Source organism: Caloenas nicobarica, chromosome 14 (genome assembly GCF_036013445.1).
Source record: "Caloenas nicobarica isolate bCalNic1 chromosome 14, bCalNic1.hap1, whole genome shotgun sequence".
Lineage (NCBI taxonomy): Eukaryota > Metazoa > Chordata > Aves > Columbiformes > Columbidae > Caloenas > Caloenas nicobarica.
This window is the reverse complement of record NC_088258.1, coordinates 1437817-1458830: the sequence shown is the minus strand read 5'-3', so window position 1 is coordinate 1458830 and position 21014 is coordinate 1437817. Positions and strand designations below refer to the sequence as shown.

Here is a 21014-nt window from a genome sequence, read left to right as displayed (position 1 = left end):
TGTTTCATCACTAAAAATTACATGAATTAATTTCGACTTTGTTCCTACATGTTAAAAATAACTCCACCTGGTCTGTGGGGAGGGGAGAGGATCGGACACTGAATTCCGGCCCTGGAGTGCACGGGGAGGCGTCGGCACAGCTGCCGCTGCAGGAGTTACCTCAACCACAAACCCATTCCCTTCGGTACCCAGGAGTGGAACTGCGAGGTGCCAAGTAACATAAGCAAAGCTACTTCAGACCAGTATCGCCACGGGAGGGATGGGATGGAAACGCTCCATCCGATCTTGACAAGTGACCCTTGTTAGCACAGACCACTGGAAACGGAGAAATGCACCGAAAGGCACCGCAGATAAACACGGTCAGTGATCAGCAGCATTTAATGTGTCCCATTAATACATCCAAGAAATTAAAAACATGGCAGTCATTAAATAAAATTACTGTGAAGGCTGCTTTACAGAAAGTAAAGCCTTAATATCATTATTCTACATGCAGCGCTACAAAATAAGTTTCTTTAAAGAACACGTTACATAAAAAGGTCAGAGGCAACTTCAAATCTCATGTTCAACTCATCGCACAGATCAGTCCAGTTCTTCAAGTAGTAGATTAATTCCGTTTTCAGGCAGTTTTCTTTGCTATGTGAGCGGCCCAGTGTTTTCAGCCCTGCGGCTGTAGCAGTCTCACCGGTGAGCAGCATCTTCTGCTGTTCTGCCCCGTTGTACCCCTGACTACTGTGACCTCTGTGGTCACAGAAATAGCACAAAAAAAAAAAAAAAAAAATCAGAATATTATAAGGGAAGCCACTTTTGCTTCTGCTCATTTCAGTGATTCATAATCTTCCCCCACCCCCCCAAGAAAAAGAAAAAAAAAAAGGAAAAACCAAAACCAGATACTTATCCCCCTATGATGTCTCCCCTGTCAGAATCCAGATCAGAAAGTATCTTCTCAGCTATTGCGTGTTAGAGATGTGGCCCCCGCCCCCCCACCCGCTGCAGCGATTGCAGCCCCGTTCTCCTCAGGCGTCTGGAGCTCAGACTTCAGTCGGGTGCTCCCGCGCACAGGTCTCTGACCCGCACCAGCGGCTCCCCGGGGTTCCCTGCCCGGCTCTCACCGCGCCGCCAAACCTCATCCCAAAAAGTGCATATTTAGCAAGAGAGACACTTTTATTGGTGGTGGGAAAGCTAAGTGATGATCCTGCTGATGGCCTGCAGGGACGGGAACTCCTCGTCCTCCAGGTGCAGCGCCTTGTGGGTGACAACGTCCTGCGGGGTCAGCACCTGCTGACACGTGGGGCAGATGGAGCAGTCGAGATCAGAGCTGGAGTCCGTCTGCCAAACATTCTTTTTGTTCTTTTTGGGTTTGTTTGAGCTTTGTTTTTCTTTGATTCTGAAATCGTTGTGAGCGGAAAGCAGTTCTTGTTGCTTAACTGTGTCTGGTAACAACACCAGCAACTCATTAAAAATTTTCTTGAAGTTATCTCCGAGCAGGTCTCGGCAACTTTTGTAATAGTGTGCTGCAGAAATCAGACCCTTCGGTGAAAAAAGAAGTGGAAGAATTAGAAAAAAAATATATATATTAAAAAAATCCCACTGGGATCCACTTTCTCCCAGAGGAAGGTTTTGGGAATCCCAAGGTTCCTTCCCACTCACCTGCCTGAATTGCCCAGAATGAGTTTTAAACTTATTGAACTTGGACTCGTCACTTTGAAGAAATTCTTTAATAGATTGTATCAGCTGAATGTTCCTTTGCTGGAAGTTTTCAGGTATCAAGTACGTTCTGTGACAGGATTTTGGCCTGCATTCAAAAAGACCAAGAGTGAACCTGACATGGCTTCGTGTCACACAAAGACGCTGCGGGACGTACGTTGTGTGGCTGTTCTACAGGACGCGCTCTCCTTCTCCACCCACTCGCGCACGCAGTGACAACAAGGAGCAGGCGGCTGTCCCGACGGGACTGTGAAACGTGTCCTGGGGAATCACTGCAGCACATTCCAGCTTTACCCAGACAGAAAATTTAAACTGCAAGTTTAACAGTCTCGACTGGCTGGTTTGTAAGCCAGGGTGACTAAAAAGGCACAAGCAACAAGGACCTGCACCTTGAATAAAACCAAACGGATTCATGTAGATACATGTATTAAATTTACACAAGTTTTCCCCTCCCCTTTTCCACCTGACCATAGACCAGCTACTGGGAAGGCCAGAACAATGAAGGTATTTAGAGGTCACCAAGGAAAACATGGATAGAACTGATGGAAAGGTTAAGAAATACGCTGAAGCTGCAGATTTCCAAATAAATCGAGACAAGACAGAAGGCTGAGCTGCCACACTGCACAGGTTTCCATTTCCTCAGACTTTGTGCTTTCTTTCATGCACCCCTCCCAAATCCAGCCCCCAACCGCCATGAAACTCCCCAGCAGGAATCCGTAAGGATCTGCCCTCCTGCTCCAAATAATCCCCAGAGTGTTCCTTGTGCTGTTTGAGGCCCATATGACAGAACCGAGATGTGATGTCTAACGTAACTCGAACTCTGAGGACTTTTACTTACTCTTTCACAGATGTAGTGACAGGTTCAGAGATTTTGGTGGATGGAATAACAGCAAAACCTGGAGGGGGTTTACTAACAGGCACCGACAGTCCCGGAGGCGGAGGAGGATTCTTTAATAGCACCACAGTGTTAAAGCCTAAATAAAGCAGAGAACGGGCGAGAAGTTAGAGCAAATATCTGTGGCGCCCACATACCACCGTCTAAAATTAACGCCAGTGGTCTGATGTACTCCACAGAGGCACCAAGAAGGAAAAGTCAGTAGTGCAGACATCGCTGTATTGGAAAAAACCTAAAAATTAGAGAGGTGGAAAGCTGGTGTCTTAACAGGCAGGTCAGGAAGCACTTCACGGTGGCTGATGTTACTCTACAGAGAAAGTGTTTTAACTATTTAGTTTTTCAGTAGAAAATATTTTTTTAAAAACAACTCAAACTCAAGATGAGAAACACTTTTACATTGTTAAAGTGAACAGAAATCACTCTAGAAGTCACCGCAGCACAAGGCATCGCATGTTCTAGCACACTGCACCGAGCAACGCCCGCAGAGCGGCACAGAAGAGCACTGCGAGCACCTCCTGACGCGACGCTACTTTGGTTAAGTCACGTTTGTTGCTGTGTTACTCCACTTTTACAAGATTACAGCACCGCTAAAAGCAATTGAACACGGAACAAAGGTGACCCCGTGAGGCAGCTGACGAGCACCAGCGGGCACAGGCCACAGCTGAAGGGAGATTCCCTTTGCCCGCGGAGCTTCCAAACTAGATCTGAGAGCACAAAAGTGCAGATCTGTGCCAGATGTGACTCACCGGAAAAGAAACGACAGGTAAAGAATCGCCCGTGAGCCGCCTGCAGCGAGCAGACACCTGCACAGAGCAGAGCACCGCAACGCTGCCGCCGCCTCCACCATGTTTCAGAGGACGTTCAAGCCCCGCTGTGTCCCCCAGATTGTCTGTTTTAAACTCCCAAGGCTGACCTAGCACGTGGCAGCAGAACCGCTCTCACGCGAGGGCCCAGAGCAGTTTGTCCGTCCCACCCGTGTGCCGTGTTCCTCTAAGCTACGCCCCAAGCTGGCTGTGCGCCGCTTACCTGGTGGCGGGGGCATTCGCGCTGTTCCTGAGCTCCCAAGAGCTGGGAAATCTTCCTGAGGTAACGGGCATTTGGGAGTCACTGTGGGCTTTTTAAGGCCGGGGGGCTCTTTGGGTGTGCTACAGATCGCTAACGGTTTTTCCAAATGACCATTCGTGACCGTTGAGCATCTGTCGGGGGCGTGAAGAGCAGAGGGCGCGTTTGACGTCTGCTCTGCTTCTGGCGGCTTTTCGGCCGACGACCTGGGGAACGACGTCTCCTGCAGCAGGTGCGGGGATGACGGTCTCTGCTTCTCAACCCCCATCTTCTTTTTCTTGCTCACCTTCGTAGAAGTTTGTGAGGTAGAAGCTGCCAGCAAGGACGACACGTCAAACATCGTTGGTGTGTTTCTGATCTCCTGGGTTGTCAAGCCACTCCCGCTGTCTTCATCATCTGACTGAGAGAATTTATTGCTTTTCTTACTTCCTTTAGTGCTGTTCAAGGAGGATGGCTTTTTGGCTATCTGGTTTACACAGGGGCTGCTCATGGCTTCGACCACGCTTTTACTGGAACCATTGTTCCACGCGGACGTGATATTAGTTACTGTTTTATTGTTGGGCCTCATTTTGGACACCAGTGCTGGAAAATCCTCCTCTTGAAAAGCTGATTTCTTTGCAGCCGCTGTATATGTCAAAGATATCCCAGAAGAGACGGTGGGTGCCACAGAGGATGACAAGCTGGGGAAATCATCTTCTTTAAGCTTCACCGCCAGCTGGGCAGAACTGCGGAAAGGGAAAGCACAGCGCGTGACACCGGTGCTGCTGCACAACCCCAACAGGCAGGACCAACTCCAAACCTGACCATTCTCCTGCCCAAACTACCACTCTGGGTGGCACAACTGACCTAATTGTTAACAGGATACAAAGACACTCAGGCTTGGAAACCATATGTGGGAAGGAGCATCCTCGACGTCACCCTGGTCTAGCTGAGGTGCAGCACGTCCTGGTACAGTTACCTTGGCCAGAGCGCACTCGAGGGCCACATCCTGCACAGACACTATTCTCGCCATCACCCATTTCAGGGAATGAGGACTTTCAAAACTCAGCTCCTTCAAGATAAGCCATCAAGTTAAAAATGGCTGGAAAATATTGAGAATTTCCCCAAAATTGCACCACCAAAAGATCAAGCCATGAACTGAAGGAACAACCGATGCCGTTTGTACAGGTGAAACAGCTGAGGCAGAAGGGGACCAGGGAAGGGGGAAGTGTTTGTAGTTTAAGTGATCTGTGAAATTGTTTTCTCCAGAACTGCAGAACATAAGTAAGTTTCTAAATCTGCTTTCCCGTTGCTGCAGCCTTGCACACACTTACCCTTGTAGGGGTCCCGCTGCCAAACCAATTGCTGGAAAGTCGTCTTGGCTTAAAGCACCATTAGCAGCTGCTTCTTTTGGAATATTGACAAAAAGAGCAAAGAAATGTTTTCAACTACAATCCATTCATTTCAGAGGGGAAGCTATCAACGAACACGACAGCAGCATTAACAAGTCCTATTTTCAGCAGCTGATGATGTCATTAACTGTGACATCCCAGCAGAACAATTTAAATCTATTCATCACCCTTTCCTTCCATTAACTGCCTTCACCATCACGTCACCGTACACTGGCTGGAGCATATGGGAAATTCATGATACTTAACGTGAGCAAAACGTCAGTTGATGAGCACTTTGTGAGGGAACCCTCGGGAGCCCGAGATGCTTCACGCTGCTACCAGAGGCAGGACTCAACTACGGGGTCAGGGTGTTCAAACCTCGGTGCTCCAACCGATGTACCCTAACGCTTCTTCATCTGGAAAGCTGCTCCTCCGAGCTCTCCATCACTCCTCTGCTGCACAGATGTCCAAGCTGCTCAGCAATTAGCTCCTGGGCAGTCATTTTACATAGAAACATAACTCATTCCCAATTTAGATTTGCTTGAAAATCCAAACCCTGTGCTGTGGACTGCAGCAGCTCAGGGACAGACTGTTAAGAGCTTTGACATGTGGGCAGGAAAGGCTGGGGAGAGAACCCTGCCTGGCGCCCCGATTGAGCGGCACGATCAACCCAAGAGAGCTCTCAGCAGCTCCACACCCATAATGGACACATATCATCTTGGAGGGGAAATCCTGTTGTAGGAGCAATCAGTGGAAAATGGATGTGGAGTAACATCAAAACACCACTGCATCATATTTATTTGTCCCAAACTGGACCTGGGTCAAAACAGTTAAATGGTTGCTTTCACCAGTTATAAACTTCCACTGGGAATAACTTGTTCTAAAAAAACAGGGGAAACTCAGCTCAAGCATCACAATAAATCAGTTCTTGCACGCTCGAGTAGGAAACGGCACATTCGTAGATTATACTGACTTGGATGGAGCATCACATGTACTGTCGTACATTAATTGCAGTTGTTATTTCTACCCAGCTCCATTTCAAGTAGAACCTGCTGCAGGAATCTCAACCCACTCGGACACATCTCACTGCAAATCCATGTTGCTGGTTTAAGATCCTGCACAGCTCTTTTGGGAACAATGCATGGTGATGCCACTTTGGCCAGGCTGATCTCCGGACCCTTCACATGTCCCTGCAGCTGCAGAACATGCTCAACACTCACCTGTGGCATCGTTTGAAGCCTTTGGCACACGTTTGGAGCAGAGTACTTCAGAATCCCTCAAGTCCTCCTTTTTACCTCTACTGCTGCTGTCCTCTTTGTCTTCTACCCGTTTTTTCTCTTCTTGCCGTTTAGCTGCTACAGACGCCCTGACTGCTGCTGCGACATCTCTGTCTTCTTCCTCCCTAGAGGACAAGCCAGATTTTCTTGGTCAGACCACAGGGATCACTGAGCAGTTTTGTCTGGATCCACCTCTCACCTCTGTGGTGTCAGCCTCGATGGCTGTCCCTGATCTTGTGCTGCCACCTGCTGAGAAGGCCACAACAAACCCCCCACTTGAAAACACCCTGTGCCAGCTGAGACAGGCAACGTTCACCCCTGGATTTGCAAATTCAACACGTGGTTATAAGAAGAAACTGGGGTGAACTGGGAGAGACAGCACCAAGGATGCACAGGGACACCTGTCTCTCCCATTCATTTTCAAACACACAAAATCAGACTTGTAGGCCACAGTAGTTCTTTGAAACGTGGTTTGCCATGAGCTCCCAACACATGCGCGATCTACATGTGACACCAAAACGTAAGTGTTTAGAGATGGAGCTTTTCCCCCAGTGAAGTCACTGGTAATGAACCAGCCAACCGTCTGTGCAGGATGTATAAAGTGCTAAAGTCTTGTGTGGATGGAGAGACAGGCAAATGCAAAATTTCATTTCAATACTTAACCCTCTTCTTTTTCCAAAGCACTCAGTCTGGCCACACAGAGATCTGTTAGTTCAATGAAAAGCACAGTCCTTAGAATAGGAATTTCATGACTACCCAGACCAAAAAGTCCATTAAACCTGCAGAGACTTGTCACTTACTTCAGAAAATCCTCCTTAGAAAAATTAGCATAAAAACAGCTGCTAAAATTTGTTTAGGATTCCGAGTTTGTTTAACTCACAAGTTCAAGACTACATTGTTTTCTTCCTGTGTCAAGTCCAGAGAGCCGAAACTTCACACAAAATAACTTCACCTTGACTGAGTACACAGGAAGCACGCAGGCTCAGACCAGTTCTGCTTGCAACTAAGGATTCACTATGGAGGCTTCCAAATTTTGTGCCAAATTCCTTCCCACTGGGCCATTATCAATTGGTAAGCACAATGCAGCACCAAGCGGCAATAAAAATCCACAAATGTTGTGCTACTCACCTCTTGTACCTCCAGCTGCCTCTTCTGTTCTGCTGACTCCCTCGGCTGCCCAGTCTGCTGGGCCTCCCTTGTCTGTTGTACCTGTCCACCTCTTCGTAGTCCTCTCCACCTACCACACCTACACAGGAGGGAAGGTGATCACTCTCAACATTATTTCTCTAATCTGGGCATTACACTATGCCTGAAAAATATAGCAAAAAAACGCTACTTCAAACAAATCTATCTTGATTTCTGTCTGATGATTACGTGGTCTACAGAACCTTCAGGACTGCCACATTAAAATCTATTCTGCAGTATCTGGATTCCATGTATTGTAACCTGTGATGTTAGTTTCACGTAATTTTGGTTTTATGCAGAGAGATCTCTCATCCTGCGAGCACACGTACCCTCGTTCCTCCTCTGGTGCCTGGGTGCGTAGTTGAACTGCAGGTCGATGTGCCGGTTCTGCCTCGCCTCTGCCCGGCTCTTGCTGTGGCAGGCGGTTTTGTGCGCTTTGTAATCGATCTCGGTGCGGAACGCGTGGGTGAACTGCTCAGTGCTGCACCGGCCCTCTTCGCAAAGGAAGTGCTTCTCGCGGAAGTGTTCCCGAAGGTATTCGTAATCACTGGAAAGAGAAAAGAGGCCGAGCTGCCGTCTTTCCCACGTATTTCTTGGGAAAGTGTAGCAGTAACGGATGGTATGTGGCTGCTTTACACGATGAAGTGAAGACAAGCCTGGGTGCTTGGTTCTTTATTTACCCCCAGACAAGTTTTCCAGCTGAAACCACTTGTGTACAGTCGAAATAAACCTTAAAGTGCAATCCCAGATGTTCAACTGAACCCGCTGGCTGATGCTCATCACACCCAGCTGTGCGAGGGGCACGTATTTCATAAAAGAAAATTTACTTCTATCTGCTTTGCACATGAACTTTGGAATATTAGAGCTGACACACCAGACAGCTGCAGACATCTCCTGTCATGCTGCAAAATGTAACTTTTAACGTTTAACATGAATGAAGAAAACTTTAAAATATGAACTAGACAGAAAGCGATTATTGTGGCTACTGGTTTGAAGAACAAATGAAACTGCAGCCAACCTGCTCACATTCTCACCCTCTGTTTTCAAGCACTATTTTCCCCAAAATTCAAAGCAGACCCAAGCAATTTTTCCCTCAAAATGTAAGCTACAGAAAGAGGAACAAACTGCTCGCACAAACCTGTAGTATTCCTGAGCACCATCAGAGTCACAGAAATGACAAAAATAATGATCTCGTCTTAAGTGTTTCAGTAACTCATCATTATCCAAATAGCGCTCGTCACAGAACTTGCACAGGGGGTGCCCGCGGTGAGAGGTGTCATCCGGGTCTCCGTGGATCCGATGGCGGGCGAGGTCCTTACGAGAATACCATTTCCGTTCGTAAGTAAAAATCTGAAGAAAAAACAATATATACATATGTATTAGTTCTTGTGAGCACAGAACAAAATGGAATAAGCCAGGCTGCGCACAACTTGTTAATTGGTAGGAGTGGAAGATTTGCTTCAGGAAGACACGGTTTGATAACCGGCACCTCATATTCTCAGTAAATAGGAAACAAAACTCAGGTGATAGACCCAAACTAAATCTAACTTGCATTTCACTCAGTTTGAACACTGGAAACAGATCTAATTCACCTTTTTCCCTTTCATGTTTTTCTTCGTGTATTAACATAATGCAACAAACTTTAAATTATAATCTCTGGTGAGGGAAAAAATCCTAAATGTGTATTCACAAACATACAGTATTTTGCATACTCAAACTAAAAACCCCGTAAACCAGAAGCGAGCTGTTTTACTTTCCTCAGCGAGCAACTACCCCAAGACAGCTACACACAAAGGATCCAGTTCAGTGAATAATTTTGTATCATAAGCCTATCTTCTGTCCTTACAAACGCACAAGCTATTTCGGTAGGAAGGGTTCTGAAGATGCCAAAAAAGCTGAAAGCCTTGAGAACATAATATCCTTTATTTTTCACCTAGACAGGGAGTGTTAACGTGTTCTGGGAAAGGGTTTGTTTGGCTGAGCTGGGGTTGATTGACTGAAGCTTTTGCAAGTTTAAGAATTTCTTTCCAATGGGTACTAGTAATATGGAACCTTTTTCTGTGAAATAAGAATCTCTGAAATTAAAAGCCAGTGAGTTCTACTGTTGCTTGTGAATTCTCTGGGAGAGGCAACGCCAAACAAGTTCCTGTAGCACTCGCTGCCTGAGCTGCCCATGGAACCAGCACTTTGCCAGGGCTCAGAGGACACCGCAACCCAAAGGAGCGTCTTGCCCTCCCCAACCACCTCCTTCGAATGAGCTCTGGTGAGTCACATCAGCTAACCCTGCAAAACCAAAAATGATCAGTGTCCGTCCCAGTCGGCCTGCCCGCTCCTGGATCCCGTCCCTCTGGCAGTAAACCCACAGCTCGGTTGGCATAAACCAACTGTGGCACCACAGGATAAATATATTTTTCTGATTTGATATTTCATTGGTTTCAGAGAAGACAAACACGCATACAAAACCACGTGTAATGAGTTATAAAAATAAGTGTGTGTGCATTTAGTTCCCTCCAACAACAATAGGAAGGCTGACAACTGTTAGACACAGGTTAGGAGTCCTACATTTCATTTAACAGTAGCTGCCGATTTTGTTCGCTGCGTAATTCAGAAATACAAACCACGCTCTGGCTCCAGGGCGCAGTTCTGACTTGTAGACTGTGCCAAAGCGTCGCTCGAGTGACACAAGACCAGCCCTTCTGAAGGCAATTTGGGTGGGATTGAAAAAAATAAAAAAGAATGATGGTGGCAGTAAGATGAGTAATTTTAAGGCTCAATACACATCACCATCTCAGACATACACAACTCAGCTTTCCAGTAACTGTTTTATCTTCAGTAGGCTGTAAAATACATTTTACAACAGCCCCTGTCACGTTCTCCGTGTGTACGTCAAACACAGCAGACCACAACTGCAGGCAACACTGAGTTTCATTTTCCAATCAACGAGATACAGGAAATTTGCTCTGAACAAATAAACAAGATAATGAAATATAATTAAATTTCACTGAAGCTGCAAGGTGGATTCTCATCCTGTACATGACCCAACTGTAAACGATACGTTAAGTCTGACCCAAGACACAAATCCATCGCTCCACAATGCATTCAGCTGTCTGAACTGGCACCAAGGTTTTTCTGAAGTTACACTTTTAGCTCATAAAGACATTATAAATCTTAACAGACATCAAATCTCTACCAATACGGTGGTAACCGAGTCTGCCTACGACTCAGGATTAAATTCCTATCAGACCGTTAGGGTTTGGTATCTACACACAGTGTGGCGCAGCGGGTTATTAAAATGGTTGGGTTTAATTTAACATATAATCCACTGAGAACCTTCAGGCTTTCTTCATTAATCAGTTTATGGAAGACAGACTTAAAATAAAGTACCTGGCCTCACTGCAGGCAGGCAGAGGAAACTTAAAAGAGAAACGGGTACTGTTCAACCACCCCCCTCCCCAGGTGCTCCTGCAGGTCCCGCAGGGAAGGACCCTCCTCCCCACACATTTAAACGCAGAACTGACTCACCTTTAAGTGTTTAACACAGAGTTTGCAACAGAAGAGCTCATGCTGCTTCCTCATGTGCTGCTCCAGGTCTGCAAAGGTGTTGAATGGCTTCGCATCTGGACACAAAGAGCACTCGTGCTGCAGCAGCTTCCTGAGGGACAAGAAAGATTTCCTGAAAATTATCCATTTCCCTCTCAGTAACACAATAGCATTACCCAAAACCAAACGTTCTGCCCGCAGCAGAAGGCTGCGCTTTTACGGCTCCCCAGCAATCTGTAATGAGGTTAGTGTCCCGGTTATTCCAAGAACACTTTGTCATCTGTCAGGAACAGAACTAAATCACACAGAGGCTTCAGCTGCAAGAGAAGAGCAGGACAGTCCCGGTGTCAGTAAAACACACTGTCACCCGAAAACAAACCTGCTTAGCGACGCTTCGGCAGATACACGCAACATTCACAGCCAATTTATTACACTTTCTACCGTCAGAAACTGAAGAATATGATGGGGCAGGGAGATAAAGAATTCAAACTGATTCTGCCCACTAAACCCATCACCCAATTCCATAAATATGAAGTCATACAAAACTGTAAATGTGTCAGCCCAAATCACGTTTGGTATAACGCACAGTTCTCCAAGAAAAAGGTACCACTGCCTGCCTGGTTTCAACTTTTTTCACTCTTCTTTCCTTTTAACTGTTTTCAATTATCTTAAAGCCTCCCAATTAAGCATGTTATGAAAAATATTTTTAGAACATGAATGATGCTGATGCCATATTTTTTACTCTGCCTTGGTTTTTTACTTCAGCCTTTTTCTCTCCCATTTAGAACAAGGATCTTTGTAGGCAGACAAGGTTGCTCTTCTTTTCATACAGCGTCCGGTACCATTACTTTTGGTTAGTCCTTACGCAGCACAGCAATAAACCCAATTATAATAGTAATTTAGTGATTTCCACAGGAGCCATGCAAGGAATGAAAAGCCTTTCAGCAAGTTTGCTGTTGATAAAGAAGCAAAGAGCAACTTTTATTGACAGAGCAACACTTGTGTGTTATACAGGGGTGAATCCAACGCTCCGGCTCGGAGGAGCCACTGAGTGGCCGTGCTCCCAAAGCGCCCACACCACATGGTGATTAACACACACAGGGCTCTGTCCCTCCAAACAAACCACACTGAGCTCCTGCAGCAAGTATTTCCTGCCACGTAACGCCATAAGAATATGTTGCTGCAGGGATGTGTTACAGGAGGGATCCCAGTGCTCACCTGTACAGTGCATAAACGTCTTCATCCGTAAAATAAATGTCGTATTTCTTCTCATGCTGCAGCTGGTGAAGTGCTATTGCTGAGAAAGACGTGAGCTTCCGTCCAAAGACAACCTGCGGGCAGCATGAGAATCGGAGATTACAGACAACTTCGCAGCACAAACTGTTTGGGAGGGAACTCGCCACAGCCCGGGCTCAGTGTCAGTCCCAGCTGTGTCACCGCCTCCGACACTGCCCCACAACTGTCAGCTCCTTATGGACCTCCAGCAAACTAGGCAGCTTAACCCAAGGTGCATTGGCCTAGCCTGGTCTTTGGATGTTGAACTAAATTACGACACTCTTTGATGATACATTTTGCTACCACAGCTGTGCCAAGAGTAAATATGCTCAACAGCAAACGCCTGTCAAGAGCCCAGCGCTCCGCTCCCTCTGGCGGGACAGCGCAGAAACCTGCAGGCTGGGAGTGACAAGCGACATCGTTCAGAGTCTGACTGGGAAAATCCTGTTTCTTCTTTCCTTAACTACCAGGAAAGCCAGAAACAAAATCCTACATCACTTCCCAAATTATCGGGACCACATACCCCTTTTCCAAGGGAACCCGCTTGCTCACAGTTGCTCCTGCTGAGCTCCAAGCAGTTGGGGTCTCAGCCCGCAGCCATTCGGATGTTAAATCCTGCTCAGAAGCCGCCTCCCCGCTCTGCTCCAGCCCCCGATCCCAGTTTGGGACATCCTGGGGTAGCAGCAACGTTTTGGAAACAGCTGGAGCTGCTGCACCAGCTCAGAAAGGCCGAGACACAAACACACCAAAGCGTCTTTCAGTAAGTGTTGTAAATCTAGAAATACCTACAATCTTAATAAAAGCATTCAGTTATATAACGCACATGTAGTTTAGTCTGGTTATATTTCTCCTCTACCCTTGTCGGGGTGAAATACCACAGAACAAAGCTTGTGTGTGCGGTTTTGTGAGGTTTAAAGCTTTCGTTACAGTGGGGCTACTTTTAAGTTAAACAAAACAAAAAACACACTCAGCTTCTGAAATATCCGGCTTAAAGTAAACAGAATAGAAGATTGTTGGATAAATGACAACTACATCTAATTCCAATTATTTAAAAAATTCACTTTAATTGACGTTTCATTTCAGCCCAAAGAGAGTTTTAGAAGAGAGGAGCGGACTGCTGAAAAGCAGATTTTACCACAGGAGTCCAACACGATTTCCTACAGCAGCTCCAATACCTGCAACAAACCAACCGAGCCTGACCCGGGTACACAGCAGGGTTAGTTTACAGGTCAACAAGTAATCCTGATTTCATTGCAGCAATGACACATCACCGAAAGCACATATTACCATAACAAGTACGTCCAGCTTTCTCCTTTGTCATGTCCTGTGCTGCCACCCATCCTTATAGTTACATTTGCTGCTCCTTTTCTAGTTCTATTTCCTTTGGTCATTCTGCTGTGACACCAGTTTTTTCTACACCGCTCTGTACGACAGCGGCTGAGATCTGGGAGTGTCGGACCTGCCTCTTCTAATTCCACACACACCGTGCAAATGAAGAGACTGTTTTGGGTCCTACACCTGCATTCAGTTCATTCAGCGGCAGTTTTGATGTGATTTATGGCTCCTAATATATTTTTTCTTTCCTTGGGCAGACAGAATAGTATCATAGTGGCACTTAAGGGAATAAAAAAAGAGCACGGCCACTAAAAATGACCACTCAGTCAATTATAACAATCATTTTAAACAGTTCATAAATGAGGGAAAAAACGGCTGAATGACCCAAAGTTCAGGCCACATAATACAGCGATATCACAGAACTGAAAAGTTCTTGAGATTAACAGTCAACCCGTGAGCCCAAGACAAGCAGGTTTAAGGATGAAGTAACTTCACAGTTTGCTTCTTCATGTGATGGGGGAAGCGGAGCAGCAGCTCCTCAGAGGACGGCCACAGATAAAATCACTTGCACAGCATATCCGTCTGTACACAGAGGCTACTCCTGTGTCACTAGGCTCAGTCTAAACCCATATCCACCTTCCTGGCCTCCACAAACTGAGGATCTTCAGCACAAAGCCCAAGATCTTCAATCCCTCCAGCCATCCGAACACCATGAAAAGCAGCAAAAGGCAACAGTTCAGTTGGGGAGGGGGGCATTTCTGCTTTTGTAAAGGGGAGAGCCCCCTCCCCATGATATATTTGTTTTATTTCACTTCCTAAACCATCTCAGTGTATTAGATTCAGTGCTAGTGCCAATTGTTTTCCTCTTAAAGGGTTTTTCCTCTGTATCAGTTTTGCAGAAACAAATTAATGCATCAAAATTTGGTTTTACAAACATCCTTAAACAACTTTTCTCACCGCTGCACCGAGCCCTCGGCTCCGTCCGCGCAGCAGAGCCACAGCGCTGAGCTGCCTGCACTATCGCACATGCAGGCCACGAGAAAACAGAAATCTATCAGAAAAATTGTTAACTGAGGGGAAATTACTTGTGAAGCATACGCGGAAGAGGCAGCTCGCGCTGACAGGAGCGGGGCCAGCGGCAGCGCGGGTGCTGTGAGGCGAGGGATGAGCCAGCCCTGGAACAGCACAAAACGTGCTCTCCCTCCAGCTTAAAATCAAGCCAGGAATTCGGCAGGATGACAGAGTCATCCGGGACCACGTCACACCGGCTCTGCAGAGCGAGCCCTGCTCATTAAAAAAAAAAAAAAAAAAAAAAAAAAAAAATTGCCTTTAAAGTCCATTTTCTCCATATGATGTTTCCAACAGCCCTCCCGGCTCCTCCGGCCGGTGCCGCCGGCCCCCGGCCCCACTCAGCACTTCGCACGACTCGCTCCGCGGCCCAACGCCTGCCCGAGGCCTCCCCGGCCCCCCGCCCCGCTCCCCGCCGCCCCGGCCTCAGCCCAGCCCAGCCCAGCCCCGGCCCGGGGGAGCGGCCCGAGCCGGCCCGGCTGCCGGCCCGCCGGTGCCGGCCTCACCTGGCCCAGCTCCTCCCGGCACACGGCGCAGTACCGCACGCCGCACAGCGCCCGCATCCGCACGGAGCAGCGGTAGCAGATGGGGTGGTCGCAGCGGCCCAGCGCCACCACCTCCAGCTCCCCGCAGCACAGCACGCACGGCCCGTCCGCCGGCCCCGCCGCGCCGGAGGCCGAGGCGGCCATGGCGGCGCCGACCCGCCGCGGCCTAGGCCCCGCACCGCCTAGCAACACCCCGCGCCACCAAGAGGCAGCCTAGAGCGTCGCCCGGCCCGGCGCGCGACTCTCTGCCCGCCTTCCGACCATAGAGAGCCGCCCTCGGAGATCCCCGGCTGAGGTGACCATGGAGTCTTCGCCTAGAGGGGCGCCCCACCCTCCCATTATCTTCCCACGGCGGCTAGAGCGCCACTCCTCCTGACGTCACCGCGCGTCCTCCAGCTCCCGACCATCGAGAAGCAGCCCAGAGCGTCCCCGCCCCGCGAGCCCCTCTGGCCGCCTCCCTCTGGTCTCCCCTCAGGCGGAGGAGGTCCGCGGGGCCATTTGCCGGCGCGGTGCCCGGTGGCGCCGGAACGAGTCTCGAGGGAGGCCCAGCAGTGCCGGGCGGCTGCGGATTGTGCTGTGTCACCTCGGGGCCTGCCCTGTGTCACCTCGGGGCCTGTCCCTGGGCGGCTGCAGCCCCTCTCTGTGGGGACATCCCGCTCTGCCCCGCGCTGGTCGGGCCACCCCTGGAATCCTGAGCTGGGTTTTGGTCCCCGCTGTACAAAAAGCTGTGGCCAGGCTGGAGAGGGGCCAGGGAAGGGCCACAAAGATGATCCAAGGACTGGGAAGGCACCAGTGAGGAAAGGCTGAGAGAACGGGGCTTGTTCAGCCTGGAGAAAAGAGGCCGAGGGGAGAGCTCGTCGTGTTTCAGGGGTGGGTACAAAGCAGCTGGAGATCCCTTTGGACAAGGAGGCCCATGGCAAAGACGAGGGGCGATGGTACAAGATCCTGATTGAACACAAGAAGGGAATTTTTCCCGATGAGGACAATCAGCCATTGGAATAACCTCCCCAGGGAAGCGGTGGATTCCCCAGCAGTGGACACTTAAGATTCAGCTGGACAGGTGCTGGGCCAGCTTGTCTAGACCGGGCTTGTGCCAAGAAAGGTTGGACCAGATGATCCCTGAGGTCCCTTCCAACCTGGGATTCCATGATTCTGTGACCTGGGGTTTGCCAGGATGGACGGGTCAGACCTGCAGCTCTGCTGATTTTGTAACACAAGCATCGGGTAGCCTGTGTGTACTATGTACAATTGGAAAACAAAACAAAACAAACTGTTAAAAAGTGTAATTAAAACACAGTGGCAAAAGGGATGTTGCATCCATTAGGACAGTGCCACAAATGGACTCTGTTAGTGTCAGCGTGTGAAGAGCTCAGACCGTCAGAGAAATCTTGGTGTGTGCTCCATGTCCTGATTCACACATTCGGTATCTGAGCGTGTGCCAGCTGCGTGGGCTTTCCGAGCGAGTTACAGTGAACTAGAGTTCATCATCCATACATCTGGTCGGCTGGTAAAGAAATAGATGTTCCCGCACTTGCTTTGAGGGCTGATTATGTATTTTAAAGGTCTGCGTGTCTCGGTGCTTGAAGATGAGAATTACAGCATCTCAAACAGAAGAGGGTGCTCCAGGAGCACCGAGAAGAGCGTTGAAGGGCCCCTGCAGCCACGTAGCTCTGGAAGTAAAGTAAAACAGCAGAAAAGCTTGTTCGGGAGCAGCACAGAGGAAGAGACAGAAACATTTTTTCAAAGTTTAGGATCTCCCACTATTTTTTTCTCCTAGATTCCCACTAAATGACTGATGGGGAGTCACTTTCCACATGTAAAAGTCAGAGCAGATCCCTGTCAAACACAGAACTGCTTCTACATCTACCCAAAAAGTCTCAAGAAACCCCAAGATCTTGGCGTGAGGTGTTCATTCTGCCACCTCATCGGATGTGTCACCAGATGAGCAGCACGTCTCTCCTCTTAGCAGACATTCCTGGAGTCCTGTCCCCTGAGTCACGGGCTGCTGCCTGTCCCAGAAATGACAGAATGGCCCCATTTTTCATGGGTGTCTCCTGTGACCCGCAGAGCTGGAATTAGAGCATGATCAAAGAACGAGCCCAGGACACACCACGCCTCGGGGAAGCAGGTCAGCGCTCGGGTTACTCATTGGCATAATATGGTAACCTTTAAAGACAAAACATCTCCACATAAACTATATTTTTCTAGGAAGGAAAATAGAGACAAACCACGTTATATTCCACATTAAAATGTAAGGTAAATTCCTTCCTTTCTACTTGTGGAGAATTGGGATGAGCAGCATCCTTATCATTCGGATCGGCTTGCTTTCCACTGAATTCCTTATCATTTGAGTTAAGATGCTTTTCATTTTCTTTGAGGCATAAATGATCGTTTTATGACAAAGGAGCATATAAACCAGAGCGAGTTCATTAAAATGGATCACGATTTTATCTGGCCCAACGCCAGCATCATTTAACAACATCTGGACTGTAAAATAAATTAATAGGCTTGATGGGTGTTTTGGAAAACAGATAAATGAAGTATTTCAGCATTTTGGATCAGGTAATATTTACTTTCTCGTGAAGAGACCCATTTATGGCACTAGAGAGCAGAGTGGGTAACATGCGTCTTTCTGGTAATCACCACCAAAGTGTGTTTGGGTGGAGCTGGATTCAGTCGGTAGGAATGACTGAGGCTGTTGGCTATAATTACTTCAGGAAATGTTCCCCCCCCGAATTAATGATACTGTTGAAAATGTTTTTGTGTCAAAACCACATCACACAATTTTGGAGAGCAATTAGCACGAAATGAGCTGGAGGCTGCTGGCACTGATGGGCTGTCTTGAGTGTCACTCGGCTGTGAAATTACGCAAGTCCCTCTGCACCATGGCCAAGCGTCGGATCATAAATACACCTGCATAATTAGGCTGAAAAGTGACATTACTCATCAGGAGGAACATGGTGACAAAGCGACTGGGCAGAACCAGAGTTTGTACTGTCCGGATTTTGGGGTGGGGGTGGGAGCTGGTCCGTGACGCCGCTGTGGACCCGAGTCTGCAGAGCACGCTGGTACCAGCCTGTTCGTCCCACCGGTGCTGTGTGGGGTGTTCCTGGTGGAAGGAAACGTTTCTGGTGGAAAGAAGCGTTCCTGGTGTAAGTGTTGCTGGTGAAGGAAATAATTCCTGGTGGAAGGAATAATTCCTGCTGAAAGGAACCAGCCCTGACTCCTTCCCAGGGTGCTGCAGACGGGCAGCAGCGCTGGCAACTCATCAGCTGGGGCATTTTCTGCTTCTCGGATAATAGGTAGTGTGTGAAGGGGAAACCGTTGAAGGTTTCACGTCCCTTCGTGGTGCAACTCATCTTCCATCAGCAGGGAAAGCTCGTGCCCATCAGATTTCTCACTCTCAGTTTTGAACTAGATGCAGGAAGTTTGTTTGGCACAAAGACCAGGTGGTATTACCGATCCTTCCAGCACGGGCTGGGAGGCCCGATCCAGCCCTGTCCTCTAAGAAGAACCATATGGTGACCCAAAGCAACCCAGACAGGACAAGGGGTGATGGCTTTGGACTGAAACAGGGGAGATTTAGATGAGATACAAGGAAGAAATTGTTGGCCCTGAGGGTGGTGAGAGCCTGGCCCAGGCTGCCCAGAGAGGTGGTGGGTGAACCATCCCTGGAGACATCCCAGGCCAGGCTGGACGGGGCTCTGAGCAACCTGAGCTGGTGCAGATGTCCCTGCTCGTGGCAGGGGGGGCACTGGCTGAACGGAGAAGGTCCATTCAACACAAACCATTCTGTGATTCTATGAAATGTTGGGTTTCCGTAACTCCTGCCTCTTGTTCTCACCCCACGGACACCGGATCCCAGGTCTGAGCCATCCTGCAAACTGCTCTGTCTGTCCTGCAGCTCGTCCAGCCCTGTCCCAGCTCTTCACACAGGTGTAAAATGTCAGAAAAACACACCCGTGCCATTTCGATGTCATCGCACAAGATTCTCCTGCCTTCGTGATGGCTGCGCCTTCAGCAACAGAGCAAAGAATTGCTCAAAAGCCGATATTCAAACTTTGCTCCAAAGCCTGTTTTCAACTCAGCATCGTTCTGAAAAATCATCCTGCTGGTGTATGTGAGTCATGGGCTTAGATTAATTTATTTTGTGGTGCAAAGAGGTTTTTATAATACTCTTTCAATGGATTGAATCATTCTTTGCTGATGACTTTAGGATGCTGTTTTATTTCTCTAGTGATTGCAAATGGAAACTGGATCTTAGCACTGTGACCCCACAACGTAAAGAAATATATATACTTAACTACGCTCCAGCATGTACTGTAACTATCGTGACTGGTACTTATTATAGTTCTGTGTGTTATTGAACAGGAAATGTTTTATTCCCAAGATAAAGGGTTAATATTGATGCTAGGATAGTTAATTTCTGTGTTTACTCGCTAAATATCACATCGTAACATCAGAAGAAAATTGAACTTTTCAAGTCATTTAATCAGCAATAAATATACTTTGGAATAATTGATAACTCTGCAGATGATCACCACAAAACCATGTTACTCAGAAGAGCAACAGATAAAATATTTATAGTTCAGCACTAAAATATTGTCAAAGTGTAGAGCTAAAGGTTATGCCTTAGATTAATTTCATATTCACAGCTTGACACAGATGCGGTTCATTTGCAGCAAAGATACTTAGTGCATAATCACGAAATTTGCTTTCATTTGACAGAGTTTCTGTTAAAAGTGATAGTTTTCTGAGGGCTTGGTTTTTTTAATTATTTTTAATAAGCCTCAGACAGCCTCTGATTAGTGGTGGCTTCGCACGGATATGGGGGGTTTTCACTTTACAAGGTTTTGGATCAAATACACCCCCAGCCCTTTCTGTGGGACTGATGGGAAGTCAGTCTGTTATTTTCCTGCATTTAAGAAATACCTCAGTCTGCGATTACTAATCACATCTGTTGTCCACCTTCTTTTTTTAACCAAAGCGTGGTTTTCCGTTTAAAAATTCAGTTGTAGAGAGGCATCTTCCATTTGCCAACAGACACGACTTCAGATTCGATGAGGGAATTTTCCTCCAAGATCTTTATTTGCAAAAAGACGTAATTTGGTGATACAAGCTGTTCTGAAAAGTAGTGATTCCTTAAAGAGAGGGAGGATGAACAGGGAGGAGAAGGATCCTTTAGAGAGAGACACATGCTGGGAAGCAGAGTTGTATTTTAAGGCATTTGAACATTAGTTGAGTGGTAAGAGTTTTCTTTAGCAACAGCTTGTTGGAGGATGAGAGCAGAGTAAGTGCAGCTAAAGAAAATATAGCACAGAGATGGGAATTCAAAGGAACAGCGGGAGGAAGAAGCGGCATTAGGCTTTCAAGGCGAAGAACCAGCGTGCAAATTCCCAGAACAGGATGAGGACCCGGAGAGATCTCGGGTTCCAAATAGCGCTACGGGAGCTCACGGCAGTGGACGGAAGTGACGCAGTTTGGCAGCAAGAGCTCCCCGGCTGCCCCGGTCTTGGGAAGTTGATTACCAGGTTCTACTAGGTGATCTGGGCATGTTTTTCAAATGCACAGAGATGTTTTCATGCCCGTTTTTATATTCAGCAACACGAAGGCTCAGAAAGTTGGAGAGGACAGAGCGCAAATAACTGATAACTCCGGGAGTGCAGCTCAGAGCCCCCGGGTCCCCGTTTGGGCCAGCCTGACCACTCTGCTCCAAATAACATGGATTTTTTGGCCTGCAGGTAGATTTTGCGGGGGT

The 21014-nt window shown here is 47.8% G+C and overlaps 1 protein-coding gene across 2 annotated transcripts; it reads right to left on the bottom strand.

Moving 5' to 3' along the window:
* Nucleotides 1-367: 367 nt before the first annotated feature.
* ZNF598 (zinc finger protein 598, E3 ubiquitin ligase) lies at nucleotides 368-15423 on the bottom strand. Of its 2 annotated transcripts, none has more exons than XM_065645080.1 (12): nucleotides 15218-15423; nucleotides 12252-12364; nucleotides 11016-11145; nucleotides 8632-8843; nucleotides 7823-8040; nucleotides 7437-7554; nucleotides 6252-6433; nucleotides 4975-5047; nucleotides 3626-4386; nucleotides 2543-2678; nucleotides 1648-1792; nucleotides 368-1527 (listed from the first exon to the last, which is right to left on the bottom strand). In XM_065645080.1, the coding sequence occupies exons 1-12, from the start codon at nucleotides 15398-15400 to the stop codon at nucleotides 1180-1182; spliced, it is 2619 nt and encodes an 872-aa protein (XP_065501152.1). In that variant the 5' UTR covers nucleotides 15401-15423; the 3' UTR covers nucleotides 368-1179. The 2 variants fall into 2 exon arrangements, with proteins under 2 accessions (XP_065501152.1, XP_065501153.1); XM_065645081.1 differs by having other exon boundaries at nucleotides 4975-5044.
* Nucleotides 15424-21014: the final 5591 nt, after the last annotated feature.